Below are 16455 nucleotides of genomic sequence, written 5' to 3'. Positions count from 1 at the left end.
GCATATAAATAATACCTGTATACCTGAAGGAGCCTATAGCTAAGCCCGGACACTGAGGTCCTCCTCCGAAGGTCTTCTGACGGTTCCCTCACTGTGAGAAGTAAAGTTATAGGGAACCAGGCCTTCTTGGCAGTGGTGCCCTCCCTGTGGAACACCCTCCCATCAGATGTCAAGTGGATAAAGAACTACACAACTTTTAGAAGACATCTGAAGGCAGCCCTGTATCAGGAAGTTTTTAATGTTTAATGTTTGATGTTTTACTATGTCTTTATATGCACTGTAAGCTGCCCAGAGTGGCTGGGGAAACTCAGCCAGATGGGTGGAGTATAAGTAATAATAACAAATATTATTATAAAATGTAATGGAAATAGAATTTTATTTTTTATGAAATCAGAATATCTTATTAACTTTCTGATGGCACCATCTGCATGTTTGACTAGGTGGTAGATTGAAGATCTGCCTTTCCTGCTGAACAGTTGCTAACTTGATACATTACACATAACTGGGTTATCTTGGCCAAATTATAAACAAGCCTTGTGGCCCCACACAGAGCAACTTCAACCCTCCCATTACATGAGGATTAAGTCTGAAGTATTCAGTTAAGTATAGCATTATGAAGTAGATAACTATGGTTAATGGCTTTGGAACAAGCAGGGTACGTAGAGCCAGGATGACTCCATATCCTGGCTTGTTCTGAAGATGTTAACCATGGTTTCTCAATTTGAATGGCCTGTTTGTGTAGTAGTGAAGTAGCTGCATGTGAGTGCACAAGGCTCATTCATATCTCAGCTTACTGCTCTCTGCAGTCTTTAAATCCAGCTTTCACAACAGATGTGAAAGGAGATCCATCATGCAATAGCACCAAATTGAAGTCAAGGTTGACTGATATGAAAACCAGTAGAGAAGCTGATAAATACCATTGGATTCTAGTCTGGATCTTTGATTTAATATATTGCTGCAGTTTTTATGGTTTCTAAAAATGTGGAGTCTTGTCTATCAGGGAATCCATCTTTCTGTAGCTACAACTGTGCCATCTGCACATAAGAGCAAGGGATCAGCTGACTTGCAGGAACCCCAAGGTCTGCACGAGTGCAAAGATTTTTAGGGGGGAAATCTAAGAGTAGAAACTGAAAAATGATCCAATGGTGATTGAGCATACCTGGTAGTCATAAAATGTGGTTGACTGTTGGAGGGAGAGACAAATCAGAAAGGGTGTGGAATGCAATGTATGGTAATCTAGTAAAAGGAATGACTGGCTGCCTGGGACCCTGAATAGAAGCAGGCTGCACTGGAACATTGTTTTGCAAGTCATACATGCTGCATGTATATTCCACAAACACCAGGATTTGATGTGCATTGCATTTTATTTTAAATAATGACTGGAAAAGTCTGCTAGTGGCAATTTAAATCTTCAGAATAATGTTCTGTAGCTTTAGTTCAGAAAAATAATCTCTTAAAATCTGTTTAATTTCAAGCATTCATGAAGTTTGAGGGATGGAACTGCCAGCTGTAATGATTTCAGTATAACAAACAGATGTTCTGGGAGTGATGCACGAACAAACTGTATATAAAATAGAATGTGTACCCTTTTAAAACTCTTGACAATAGAACACCTGGGATGGATGTCTGTACTAGGATTCTGAGATCCTGAACCTGCAAGATGGTCTTGGTGTGAAAAACTGCCATGATACTGTGAACCTCTCTTTGGAATTATTTTCGTGTCTCCCTTGGCACGTAAGCCCCCGGAAAGATCATTTAATAGACACACTCTCGGCTGAAAGAGCAGTACTGGAAAAAATGTAAGAATGACTGGAGCAGTACCGGAAAAATGTAAGAATCCCAAGTAGTGTGAAGGAAATGGGCACACAAAAAATCTCTGTATTGGAAAAAGGTTAGTTTATTGATGCTGGAAGTGCAGTGCTTATGGCAGCTTTCATTAATTGGGTGTTTCCACATAAATCCATTGAACCATGCTTTAATTTAGCAGTGTGTTTGTTTTTCATTAAGCTGGGCCTGTAGATTTTTTTTTTTTAAATTTGGTGTTTCTGAAAAACCACAATGGATTTTCAAAGCTAGTTGTAGTTCAAGACTGTTCTAAATTTTAATGAAATGTCACAAATGAAAACCATCCCTTCTGATACAGCTTTGTAATTAAATTTATATCCAGTATGGCCTCCACATGCCAATAACCACATCTAACAATGGTTCTGTTTCTACAGCGTTATAGTCCTAGATTCATAGTATACAGCTGAATAGATTCTGTATTATATTCTCATGCATAAAACGGGGGCTGGAGTTACTAAATGTTAAAAAGATCATTTTCTCTTCCTCGTGTATCGGGCAACTAGCCATGGGCATTGCATGAGATGTGATATCTATTATGGAACCCATATGTATGTTTACTGTTGGCAAGTTTCTGCTAAAGCAGTACAAAAAAACAAAATCCTAGCCCCAGCTTTCTAGCCAAATAGTTTCCCCTTTGTAGTGGTTATTTATGGGTTGGGTTTCTTGTTTCATCAGCTTCTAGGACTTTTCACCACTAAGAACTGCACTGGAATCATGCCAGAGGCCTGAGGATTCCATTTAATCTGCATAAGTGAAAGTTTCATAAACCTTTGAATTGACCTGATTCCTAGTTAGCTGTTTGCTTGTTTTTGCCTCCATATAATGACTAATTTGCCCCCTGCAAGTTTGGTAGGGAGATAACCATCCTCCATTTGACCCGAAGTTTCTCCTGTAGTTGTGAGACAAAAAAGGTAATCAGAAAACGATTGTGGACAAAGTAAGCATTCAACTTGCAGTAGCATTGATCTGCAGATGGGGGACATAATGAAATCTGCTCCATTTATTACCATGAAGTTTGAATATATCAGGAAGGGCTTTTTATTCCACAGATGTTGGCTCAAGCAAGTTTTGTCCTTGGCGAAAGAAAAGAGGTGGAAGAGTGTTAAGCCAATTGTTGTTGTTGTTGTTTAGTCACGTAGTCGTGTTCGACTCTTCGTGACCCCATGGACCAGAGCACGCCAGGCACTCCTGTCTTCCACTGCCTCCCTCAGTTTGGTCAGATTCATGTTGGTAGCTTCGAGAACACTGTCCAACCATTTCATCCTTTGTCGTCCCCTTCTCCTTCTTTCCCAACATCAGGGTCTTTTCTAGGGAGTCTTCTCTTCTCATGAGGTGGCCAAAGTATTGGAGCCTCAGCTTCAGGATCTGTCCTTCCAGTGAGCACTCAGGCCTGATTTCCTTAAGAATTGATAGGTTTGATCTTCTTGCAGGCCATGGGACTCTCAAGAGTCCTCCAGCATCATAATTCAAAAGCATCAATTCTTTGGTGATCAGCCTTCTTTATGGTCCACCTCTAGCAACAGGAAAAAGGTGACTAGGGAGAGGGCAGGCTGAGAATTTCAGAGAGAGAATGTATAGTCTTAAATATTGAGGGGATATTACTGTGTTTGCAATAACTACTGTTTTCTATAATTAATTAATTAATCAATCAATCAATTAATCAATCAATTAATTATTGCAGTTGCCATGCCTCCTGTAGCCTCTGCACCATAGAATTGGGATTGTTGAGCAGAATTGGGAGTTCTGAGCAGATAGCAAATGACTGTTGATAAATTTCAGTAAACCATAGTTAGCTTATTGTGCATTTGGAGCTCAGCCATGGTGTGGGTTCTGAGCTATGATTAGTACAAATTAAATTCATGGTTAATGGAATGCATTTGTAAAATCCAAGCAGGATGTACCTGAACATGTTCATATGTATCCTCTCAAGGAGCAGCAATTTACCTGTGCAAAACTTTTGGCAATTAAGACTTGGTAACTGGATGAATCACAGAAGTGTGCATGCGCACGAAAGCTCATACCAAGAACAAACTTAGTTGGTCTCTAAGGTGCTCCTGGAAGGAATTTTCTTATTTTTTATTCTGTTTTGACTATGGCAGACTAAGGTAGATTCATTTTAGCTTTGTAACTTTTTTTTGCCATGCCTTTTTGCAATCGGCTATGACCTCACCCTTCATACACTGAGTGTTGTTGTTGTTGTTGTTGTTTTAAAAAGATATTTGATTAAAAATTACAGGTGCACTATACAGATTATGAATTTATTTAAGTTTATTCTACATAAAATGGAGGTAGGATGTCCTCTTATTAAAGCCACATGATTATATTTTAAACCATTTATGAAAGCAAGTCTTCTCATCCATTTAAAACCTTCGAGGTAATATCCTCAGTGGTAGCAGCAGTGTCAAGTTTGCCATGTTCTCCGCATAGACCTGAGGCGTAGGAAATCGTTTCAAAGCCAGGTCTCTCCTGGAGTCTTGGAGCTGTTCAGATACATGGCTTTGGCTCAACCCCATCTCTACAGCAGTCATTAACTATAATCATGAACACATGAAAACATGACTTTTCTTCAAAGGAAAATGAGAGAGGGCAGCTTGTTGGTGAAATTTTAGAACTTCCTTCTAATTTTCCTTTTGTTTTTTACCTGCGGCAGCACTTCTGAAACTCATTTAATTTGCATTCCATCATAATCTAATACAGCTTGTTCCATTCCAACTTACTGTGGAATGCCTTTAACATATTACTTTATGCTGTTCCTTTGAAAATTTGTTGTTTCAGGTTCCTCTCGACTTCCTTTGAATGGCAACATTTTGTGTTCTACACGTGCGATGTGTTAAGTTATAAAGGGGGGGGGGAAATGTTCCTTAGTATCAATAGAATTCAGTAGAATTCAATAACTGAACTTGTGGGTTTATATACCAAGGTTTGCTGCAAGCAATATTTATGTATACTGAAGCATTCCTTGAGTGGTATTTTATACGGATTTTGAAAGCTTATTTGAATGCAGAGATGAATTATGTTTATTACAGGCTTGTGACTGTCTCTTTGTCTCAAGCCAGTATAAATCACCTTCAAGCAGAGCAAATGAGTTTGTTTCAGTTTCTTATTTTTCTAGTTTTAATTCAGTTCTCCACATTTTGAAAATATTGTCTACATGAAAATTCATAATACATATGCGTGGGTTCTCCTAATACATGCATTTCGTGTCTGAGAAATTGATCAATTGCCTACTCTGGATGGGGTTGGCAGCAACTCAGGTGGTGCTGTGGTCCATTCCATTGAATCTCTTGGGCTTGCCAATCAGAAGGTTGGCAGTTCGAATTGCGCGATAGGGTGAGCTCCCGTTGCTTTGTCCCAGTTTCTGCCAACCTAGCAGTTTGAAAACACACCAGTGCAAGTAGATAAATAGGTATCGCTGCGGCAGAAAGGTAAACGGCACTTCCGTGCACTCTGGCACTCGTCACAGTGTCCTGTTGTGCCAGAAGCATTTTAGTCATGCTGGCCACATGTCCCAGAAAGCTGTCTGTGGACAAACGCCGACTCCCTTGGCCTGAAAAGCGAGATGAGCGCCGCACCCCATAGTTCACAGTTTGGGGGTGCTTCTGGATCCAGCACTGTCACTGGAGGCTCAGCTAGCCTCATTGGCTAGAAGTACCTTTTACCAAGGGACGCGGGTGGCACTGTGGGTTAAACCACAGAGCCTAGGGCTTGCTGATCAGAAGGTCGGCGGTTCGATTCCCCTGCCCGCCTAGCAGTTTGAAAGCACGTCAGAGTGCAAGTAGATAAATAGGTACCGCTCCAGCGGGAAGGTAAACGGCATTTCCATGTGCTGCTCTGGTTAAAGTAAGAGAGGGTAGGCAACAAGAGAAGGTTTTTAGTGAGAGAAGGAGTTTGTTTCTTACTGGATTAAGAAAATGCAAGAGTCAGTGAATCCATATTCTCTGTTTGGGGGGGGGGATTAAAACTCTGGGGAAGGAATTCATTATAGCGCTATGGCAATTGTTCCATCAGTGCAATAGTTTCTGCTGCCAGATGGAGCCATTCCCCCTCTCCTCCCCCTGTGTGCTGTTCTGGGGATTCACCTGGCCCCTCAAGCCAATTGTGGGGTGGCTTAGGGAAAGAAAAACCCATTGCACAAGTGCAAGCCCTTTAAAGGACTTCTGCTGGCAAAACTCATTAGTTGAATCTGGCCCTCAAGAAGTGTCAAGGAAACTAAGAAAAAAACAACTGTTTCTTTTTGAATAGCAATAGTAAAAGCAATTAGATTATTCCTGGTAAACATTTATTGAAATGCAAATCTATAATAGCATTTTAGAGATACTATGATACAAAAAACATAATGTTTTGCAGGTTGTTTCTATTTTCATTGTATTTAACCATTTCTGTTGTTTTCATAATCAATCAAACACACACACACACACACACACACACACCCCTTATCCCTATTCTGGAGCCTTGTGGTCCTGTGTATTTGCCATGCAATAGTGAGAAATAGATTCTTAGTGGACACAGTTTGCTGTGTTATGAGGATCTTTGGACTAACCCAGAAAAGTGTTGCTTTATTTTCTTGGCAATCCAGCACTTATTAATACCATTAGGGTATTGTATAGTTTGGGCACTGGCTGTTGGCAAGTTTGTATACTTCCATTGTGCAATAATAACTGCACAAGAACACTTCTAAAAACAAAGTGGGAGTGACAAATAAGCCCTTTGTTCTGTTTTCAAACTTGGGGAATTTTTTTTTAAGTCCAGTGATTGTAGCAATGCTAGACATAAAGATGTTGGAAGATGTTTAAACTGTTGGTAAGAAACTTGCTGTTAACCTTAAAGTAACCAAAGATTGTGCAAGGCCTTGAAATTCAGTCCTTTGTTTGAAGCTTCTATCTCCCTACTACTGATCTAGTGTCTATGTTCTGATACAGCTCTGTGGCTCAATGTGCTGTTCAAGCATCAGGGGCTGCATATCTATGAAAGTGCATTCCATATAGCACATATGGTTCACTGCTATTGTTTTGTCATCTGTCCAATGCACACTCCTGCTTTGAAGGGGGAAAGTTCTTTCTCTCCTGTTGGCTCTGTGTGACCATTCAGAATGGGTATAGTTTAAGTGGCCTTGCAGGTTCTGGGAAAATATGAAAGGACCTTATATTTTTCATCTTTGAGCTTTGTTGTATGTGCATGGCTTGGGCACCAAGGGCCATGATTTCAAAGGAGTTCAACACTCCACAATTCAGGGTCAGACTTTCAAAAGGTCTTGGATCTCCTTAGAACATCAAAGGGAGTGGGCAGGCTTTCAAATGAGTTCAGTATTTATGGAACATATCTAACAATCTGCTCTTTATTTAGGTTTTTAGTTAATTTAGCCTTTCATTCTTGACAAAAAGTTAATTCCGTCTTTAGGTGCCGATTTGAAATTGTGTTGGAAATCTGGGTTTACAAGTGGAGGCTTTGTCATTTCATAGCATCTTTCTTAAGGCAACGTGATACTCACACATGACCTGCCCTGTGGCAGACTTGTTGCTGCAGAGGGCAAGGCATAGAACCAGTGGGTAAAAATGGCAGGGGAGGTTGTTTATATTTTTAAGATGGATTTTTAAGTTGCATAAAATCCAGAACAGTAAAACAATATGAAAGAGGTACAACAGATAGACAGCATCCTTAAAAGAAAATATATTTAAAATTCACCTGGTGAAAAAGCCAACAAGATTAGGCTGACTTCCTAGGGAATGCATTCCATAATCAGGTTGCCACCACTGAGAGAGCCCTCTCCCAACTCACCATCCATCTTGCTTTAAATGACAGGGTCATCTAGAGATGACCTTGTTGTACAGGTAGGTTCATATTGCTATAGACCTGTGTGGGGAACCTGTGGATGCTCCAAGGGCTGGTAGACAGTATCACCTCTAGGTAGTGTGGCCAATGCTCCATGACATCTGGAGGGACACAGGTTTCCCAACCCAGGACTATATTATCCTCCAGGTATTCGGGTCCCAACTAGTGAATGGTTTTAAAAGTAAACACCAACATTTTGAATTGTGCTTGGAAGTGGGCTGGAAGCCAGGACATCAGCAAGAGATTTTCCTCATTGCTGTGTCCCAGGTAACAGCCTAGTACAGGATTCCTGAACCTCGGCCCTCCAGATGTTTTGAGACTACAATTCCCATCATCCTTGACCACTGGTCCTGCTAGCTAGGGATCATGGGAGTTATAGGCCAAAAACATATGGAGGGCCGAGTTTGAGGAAGCCTGGCCTAGTAGCTGTAGTTTGATTCCATTTCCTGATTAGTCTTCAAAAGCAGGCCAGTTTGGAACACCTGGGTCTAATGTAATAAGGCATCAATAACTATGGCCAGGTTGTTCCAATCTAGGAGGGATTGCTTTTGGTTAGCTGCAAAAAAACTGTCAGTGCCACAGAAGCTACTTTGGTCTCCAGAACAAACATTGGACTTGTGAGTATTCCCTGACTGCTAACATGATCCGTTAGGGGAGTGCATATATTCATAGCAAATCAAACAACATGTACAGAAGTCATTCTTTGAGACATGGTCTCTCTAGGTTTGAAATTGTTTGGACTGAGTTGAAGAGAAGGGAGGGCAGGGAGACTGGAGAATTAAATGTGGATGAGAAAATGTATTTTTATTTGTATTTATTAAATTTGTATGCCACCCTTCATCTAAAGATCACAGGGCAATTCACAGCATAAAAAATATGAGAACACAAAATACACAATCAAACAAAAAACAACCAATAGCACCTGCCCCCACAAACACATGATTTAAGTAGTTTGTAAACCTTGCTAATTGGCAAGTATGTAGTAAAATTAATACAATCTAAATTTTAAAAAGGGACGTGGTCTCCCCTGTGCCTCTGTCATTGATTTATCTATGTGGGATGTCCTGTCCTTTCAGCTGCAGAATATTTTAGGTGCAACAGGCATACATTGGAAATAGGATTTTGCTTTTAATCTTCAGTTTATAAGCTTTCTGGTAACATAGAGACAGGATATATTAAAATGCTGCTCTTATCTTCAGGGCTCTTGCTTAATTGCCACTTCATATATTTTCCTAAACTCCCTCACAGTGTTTGTTTCATGCTTCTAACAGGAAATCAAATATTGATTTTCTGCATACTTACACAGAGTGAATTTATGCAGCAGATTTGCTTTGAGAGTAGTATTTCATTAAGCCAGAAACTCTCATGATTTAGCAGTATTTAAAACACTCGCTTTAGATTTTTGTTGACTTTATATTTGAAAGTAAAGGAAGAACAACAATCAAAATCACTTTGGGTTGGCTTTTGTTTGTTTTTCTGCAGCAGTGTATGAAAGAGCAATTTGAAAGAGCCATTTCAGCCACATTTTAAAGAAGAGACCAGAGTACAGAGATATTCATATTTTGGTCCTTATTTTTCACAAGAGCCAATGGCAGTTAGAAATGAAAGACTGGGCATCAAAAACACATCAGCTTTGCTGTTACAGGTTATTATGCACGTTACTTGAAATAATGGTCTGAAGAGAACCTTGTTACTGTTTATACACATGATGATGGTGATGCCAGTTTCCTCAAGAACTTGATGTGCACGCACGACAGTAATGATTCACTTGTTCTGTTTTCACATTTTTGTTTACCTTGCACAATATCTTTGCTCCCCTCAGCCTCACTTTCTGCTAGCCCCATACTTTTTCCTTGTGTATATTTTCCTATGCTACTTCTCTCATGAAGCACTTTTGTGGGTTTTGAGCAAGCTGCCACATTCAGGTTGCAAGGAATATCTCTCCCTATCCCAATTGCTTGGTTGCTTTTCTTATTAATGGAATCATTTGGGGCTTCCGGCGGCGACGCCATCGCCGGGTGGTCGAAGGCTGCTTCGGGTCCGAAGCGCCTTGTCCATCCCGGGGGTTAGGAGCCGCGCTACCGCAGCGCGCGGCTCCGGTTGGGGTGCGGGAAGAGCGTCCCGCACCCTGGGCTCCCCGGCTGCGCCCGCGGAGGCTCTGAACCCTTCCCTTGCCCCCCCTGTAAAGGGGGAGTGGGGGTGAAGGGCAAACGGAGCCGGGCTTCGGGGACATGCCCCAACCGGGATGCAAATGCGGCGACAGAGCCCGCGGTGAGCGTCCAAGTTCTACCTGTGAAGAACGGAGCTAAAAGAACCCGGTGGTCGTGAGTAAAGAATTTGATTAGAAATCGTGCTTTTGGAACGATCCGGGGGGAAGGAGAATGGCAGCCTGCCCTCCCTCCCTTCGAGCTCAAGAATCTAACCAATTTGAGTGATTGCTGCTACAGAACTGGTTACAATGTATTTAAAATTGACACAGGAGACTGGCAAACTTTTCTTTTGGGAAGTTAACTAGAGGAAAATATCTCTTTTTAAAGTTGCGGTATTTGCGCTCCAGCTCAGGAAAATGGCGATGAACAAAGAGGGGAGTAGAAATATGACACCCGCTTCCTCCTCCTCTGCCAGTATGCTGGGTTTCGTCCTTGAACTGGCACTGAACTCTGGACTAACGGACGAACAGAGACTCACTGCCTTGAAGGTGGAACTGCTTTATAGAAAAGTCAAAGTCTTGTGTGGGGGTCTGAAATGGAACCAATTGCCCACAGAGGAGGCTTACAAAACTTTTGATACTTTAGAAGAAAGCCTTGCCAAAGAGCTGAGAGGATGGATGCAAAGATGGAGTGAAATGAATGAGCTACTTCGGAGAAGAAATTCGCCTTTTGGGGGTGGCAGCCCCAAGGCGACGTTAAGATTTCGTATATCCAGTCCCCGAGGTGTGAGCTCGGGGGCCAGGGACATAGAATTAAGGTATTTACAAGAAGAAAAGGAATGTTACAAAGAACCGAAGAAGCTGAGAGATGATGAGAGGGACACCTCTGAACTCGCGGCAAGGAGAGGTTTGGACTGTGCCTGGATCTGTGGACGCTTGGAGAGGGAAGAGATATGGAAGTTCAGTGCTGATGCCATCAGGAGAAGAATAATGGACAGAGGGGGTGTGGGGTGAAGCATTAAGTAAAACTGTAAGCAGCCTGATATGGTAAATTGAAATCGGAGGGTGAATACTGTCAACAACACTTTGTTATATTTTTTATTTGAACATGAAAGGAGATATTTCAAGTTTTTACGTTACTAGCAGCAACCTTAAGGATAGAAGAGATAGATTAGATGCGAATGATTTGCGAAGATCTATGAGGTGGAGTATAAGCAAAGTGAATTTAAGTGGATTAAGTTTATGGATTTAGAAGATTAAATGGTGAGGTATTATTTTGATGATGCATTTTTAGTAAATGTTGAAGATATAATTGAATGTAATTATACAATTGAAGTTAATGTTTTTTTTTTGTAGGAGAAATGGTTATAAAATAGATCAAGGATACAAACTCGAAGGTGAAAAGGCAGGGGAAGTCAAAAGTCAAGATATGGAATTAGAAAATTTTTTTTTTCTAGAAAGATGCAATAAGAAAGCTTGACATTGTATGTATTTGTTTTATCTGTTTTGCATTTGTTTAATTGTAGGTGTGGGTGTGGGTATATGTTTGTTACAGAAAAATGCCAATAAATTCTTATAAAAAAAAAAAAAAAAAAAAGGAATCATTTGTGCTCAAACCTGTTTTCAGCACCCACCATGGTTGGGCAAATGCCAGGGTCCACTGGGGTTCATGCTAGTTTCTCACGTCCTGTGTTCTGTATTATTATGTTTTGGGTGCCTACCTTCTCTTTTCCTCCTCCCCTGATGTAGTGGGGCCCAAAGGCAATATGGGATAATGAAAATGCCACTTGTATCGTGAACACTGTCTGGAATGTAAATAAAGCGGGGGGTGGATGGGGGACACTTTGTCTCTGATAGTGTCAGAGGGCCCCTCGTCTAGGATCCCCTCAAACTCACATTAAGCCTTTCAGTTTTGCCCACTGCCATGATGCCTTGTGGGATGCGGATGGCGCTATGGGTTAAACCAGAGAGCCTAGGGCTTGCTGATCAGAAGGTCGGCAGTTTGAATCCCCACAACGGGGTGAGCTCCCATTGCTTGGTCCCAGCTCTTGCCCACCTAGCAGTTTGAAAGCACGTCAAAGTGCAAGTAGATAAATAGGTACCGCTCCATGCGGGAAGGTAAACGGCGTTTCCGTGCGCTGCTCTGGTTCACCAGAAGCGGCTTAGTCATGCTGGCCACATGACCCGGAAGCTGTATGACGTCTCCCTCGGCCAGTAACGCGAGATGAGCGCCGCAGACCCAGAGTCAGACACAACTGGACCTAATGGTCAGGGGTCCCTTTACCTTTACCTATGATGCCTTATATTTAAAAGAAAATAATAGCAATGAATAAAAACAGTTAAAACAGAACAGCAAGAGATTATATCTTTTTTTCATCCATTCATTCTTTTAAATAGAGGCGGTTTTAGAAAAGAAATGGAGACGTTACATGAGATGGCATTTTTGGACATGTTCGCCTCAGGTTACAGGCTACATTTGTGAAATGCGGAGTTGCTATAGATTGTTTCAATGCTTTCTTAAAGCAAGAGTTGCTTATATCAAATGGAGCCGAGGCCTCACTGAAGAAGAACAAGAGCATGTATATTAAACCATGAAGATTGGATGTTTCGGCACCAGCAGTATGTTGTTGCACTAGCAGAAGCCAGTGCAACGAGTCCTGCCAGCACATTGGGACTTAATCTCCCCCCCCCACCCATGCCCATCTCAAATCCGCTCAGGTGAGTTGGGACTTAAGTTTAAATTACTGACATGAGTGCAGTAGCAAGCTTTTCTTTATTGACAGTGGATGTGCTTAGACTGTACTTATTGATCTCTACCAAGCTCTTTCTCTTGAAAACTGCAGCAAATCAAGTTCTCATATTGGGAACAAAGCCATAGTAAAGCTCAGCATAAGGAATTATTGCTTTTTGAGGTTTTCTTAAAGTGGGATCCAAGATGTCAGTTGTTTATTGAAAGAGCAAGCTATTCTCATGGCTGTATCTTGGTATTCACAGAAAAAAGATAACTGGCTATATCATTATGTTATGAGAAGTTGAATAAAATCACTTTTTAATTGTAGGAGCACCTGGGTTTTGTATTAGGAAAAAATTGCTCACAAAAGCTGTCCATTGAAAGCTCAGACTGGCTTTCTTTTTGGGGGGATGTTGTTGGACAGGATTTAAAGAAAACTTTGAACAGTTATAGCAGACCTAAGTTATAAGCATGTTTATTCAGACTCGCTGAGCTCAATCAGCTTTACTCCCTGGTGCGTTCAGGAGTGTACTGTTGAAAGTGTTTTCACAGCAATTCCCTCTCTACAGGTAACCAAGGGAACTGTTACTCTGTGAAGTGTATGGAATGGGTCTGGTGAGATGTTTAAAAGAATTTTCAGCACCCTCACTAAATTACAATGTGCAGATTTGTTTGGGGGAGACCATATCAGTTAAAATGAGTTCTGTTGTGCAGTGTTTGATAGTGCAGATAGGCCCTTTGTTTTGGCATAGTGAATCTTGCTTTCTGAAGCCCAGGCGATCCTTTGGGCTTCCATTTGTGCCCAAACCCTGTGCTTACACTGAACTGGACACTTTATAAATGTTGCTTTCTTCTGAACTATTCTGCCATATTGGCAGGAATACTTGGGCTGAAGTCGTTGAGATTAGAATCTCCTAAATCCTAGTTAATCTATTTCAACTGGCTCATGGATTGGACTGCTAGTATATTTACCCCAGAGCATTGTGCATATCAGAGGCAGCTTTAACCTGGTGCCTCTTCATTATATAGTGTTTCAAGGGTCTGAACATAGCTAAAACCTGGTTGCTTTGCATTACTGCTTTTCACAACTTGGGGTGGAACAGCTAACATTCTGCTCTAATTGGAAACCTGGCCATAAGAAAGCCAGTATTAAGACTAATCTGTCACCTCCTGGCAGCTGTTCATTAATTTATATTTGTGTAGCTTTGGCCGGGTCAGTCTGCTTTGTGTACAGAAGCTAAGCTTTCTTATCTTTTTGTTATGGAATTCCTTTCAAACAGGCAGAGCTGTGTTTGCCCAGCACTTCGCATCTTTTTCCACCTACCGGTACTTCTTCCAGTTGTCTCACCCCCATCACACTTAGTTCTTGTCGTGTACTTTAAAGCTTATTTTGTAAATCCTATGAAATGAAAGTCTGGTGTGTGCGCGAACATATATCCACACACATGTGCGTACACACTCTTTGTCAAATCAATATGAAATGCTCAATTCATAAACAAAAAGCAAGCTATCTACCATTAGTTTTGGATGGGCTCCCCCCAATTTTGCGGTAGCATGAAGGCTTGCTCCCTATGAATTATTAGGAAGAGATGCACCCCGGGGGTCTTTGTGTATGGAAAAATGAGTGAGCGTTCATGATAGAAACATTTTAAACTGCTGCTCAAGCATGGAAATTTGATTTGTGTTCTTAACAAACTACACCTCCCACTATACATGTAAGTGTTGTTACCAGACGGTTGATTGAACTTGCTTCAGTTGATATTATTCTCCAGCAACCAAACACTTGTGATGCATGGCAGTTCGAATATTATGCAGTTAAAAGACCCTTCATACTATGACATTTGACTGTCCACAATGCATTTCAGGCATGCGACAGCTTGTGACCAGCCAAGCATTGGTCCTGCCAGAAGGTTGTCAACCTTCATGTGTCAGCAGGAACTTCAGATAAACAGCAAAATATAAGAGGATTCTTGCACCCCTGGCAAAGTCATGATCCATGGCTGGCAGGCCGTGCTTGACTTCATGGGTTACAAGTTGGGCAAGTTTTGATATGTACACAGTTGCATTAACTTCAGTTAAGATTGTTTTATGAGTGAACAAGACTTCGATCATTAGAACCAAAGCTCGGAATTCGTAAGTCACTTCTCCTAATGTTAATTTTGCATTCAGATAGCATCTGCCAATTGCTCCTAAGTCTGTAAGCAGAAGGGTGCAGCAAGTGTGAAATGTCAGTAACAGTGCAATTAGCTCAAGATCTCTTTTGTTTACTTTGGATACATAATTAGTGGGAAAGACAAGACTAGCTTGGGGGCCCTACTGGCCACCTAGATAAGCAAATAGATGGAACTGTACGTGTATATGCTGCCTTGGCAGTCCAATCTGATAACATTAGAAAAGCCATCACAGCTGTCGGAATGAAAATGTCTAAACAAAACTGTTGCACTCACTTAAAGGGTGTCGTAGTTTTTAACTGTGTATGTGACTTGATATGTCTTTAGGTTGCATGGTTAACTGCTCCTTGTATCTGTAAAGTTGTTGGATGGGGGTAGATTGCAGCGTAAACTCTGTTAGTAGTAGCATTTCCTATGTTGAGAGTCATGATACATTGATACCATGTGCATAAAATCATAGAATTGTAGAGTTCAAAGGGATAACAAACCACTGCATTAGTAGCACTAAGCCTGAGTAGTCTGTATGAAGGTCCTGGGCTGCCCAGATGACATGTTTCCCCCTCTCGGCCTCGCTGATGTGGTCCAAAGGAAAGCACAACAATACGTTTGGCACCAGCTTGGTTAATGCTGAAGGTTAATGCCAGGCATAGGCAAGCTCAGCCCTCCAGATGTTCTGGGACTACAACTCCCATCATCCCTAGCTAATAGGACCAGTGATCAGAGATGATGGGAGTTGTAGTCCCAAAACACCTGGAGGGCTGAGTTTGCCTATGCTTGGTTAATGCCTATGTCATGCTGTAGTGCCCTTTTCTCTCTTCAGAGAATGTCTGGAAGTACTTAACTGTTTTAATGTTACGTTATCTATACTTCCTAAAGGTAATGTCTGTTTGTACTTTCAGATTATAGGTTGTCAAATTGAGAGAGAGCCAGCAGAGGCAACTGAGCGATACACTCGATGGATCAATAATCTAACCTGTGAGCAGCTTCTTACTCAGGTATTTTGCATTTATCTTTTTCACCTTAAGATGCCAGAAGGCTGATTCCCATCTATTTCTTCTGTTTTATGTTGTTGACACACTTAGCTTGAGTACGCGGGAAGTGGAAGATTATATACATCTACCAGGTAACAAGAGCTAGACAGTATAAGTGTATTTCTGTGTTCTTAAAATGATTATAACAGTTCTTTAGGGGGGAGAGAAGTTATAGAAAGCAGCTATACTCCCCATATTTCTTGTTCCAAACTGTAGGTGGACAGAATCTATACCAGGCTTCCTCAACCTTGGCCCTCCAGACGTTTTGAGACTACAGTTCCCATCATCCCTGACCACTGGTCCTGCTAGCTAGGGATCATGGGAGTTGTAGGCCAAAAACATGTGGAGAGATGAGGTTGAGGAAGCCTGATCTATACCATGATCACTGCAGTTGGGCTGCACTTCATTATTTACAAGCACCATCACTTTAGTTTCTTTCACAAAATGATATTTTTGCAGCAGGCTTCTATGCCTAATTATGCAGAGCAGTTAATCTATTGACATAGAAACTAGGGTAGACACTATACGCTTTGTTAGATTTAGATTCTTTGGGAGAGCCAGTGTGGTGTAGTGTTTAGAGTACTGGACTCTCCTAAAGTGATCTGATGTTCAAGTCCCTGGCCAGCCATAAAGCTCAGTTGGTGACTCTGGGCCAGTCATTCCTTTTTATGCTTGGCCTAGTCTACCTCGCAGGGTTGT

General features: G+C 41.4%; 1 protein-coding gene across 2 annotated transcripts in view; it reads left to right on the top strand.

Moving 5' to 3' along the window:
* The window catches only part of LOC117041122 (UDP-GlcNAc:betaGal beta-1,3-N-acetylglucosaminyltransferase-like protein 1), a 60228-nt gene that overhangs the window by 21992 nt on the left and 21781 nt on the right, over positions 1 to 16455 (top strand). For both annotated transcript variants that reach the window (XM_033139517.1, XM_033139518.1), the window contains exon 6: positions 15625 to 15720. In XM_033139517.1, the coding sequence (XP_032995408.1) occupies positions 15625 to 15720 (96 nt within the window). The remainder of the gene's footprint in view (positions 1 to 15624; positions 15721 to 16455) is intronic.

This window comes from Lacerta agilis, chromosome 2 (assembly GCF_009819535.1).
Source record: "Lacerta agilis isolate rLacAgi1 chromosome 2, rLacAgi1.pri, whole genome shotgun sequence".
Lineage (NCBI taxonomy): Eukaryota > Metazoa > Chordata > Lepidosauria > Squamata > Lacertidae > Lacerta > Lacerta agilis.
The sequence above is the reverse complement of the archived record's forward strand: the minus strand, read 5'-3'. Positions and strand labels throughout refer to the sequence as shown.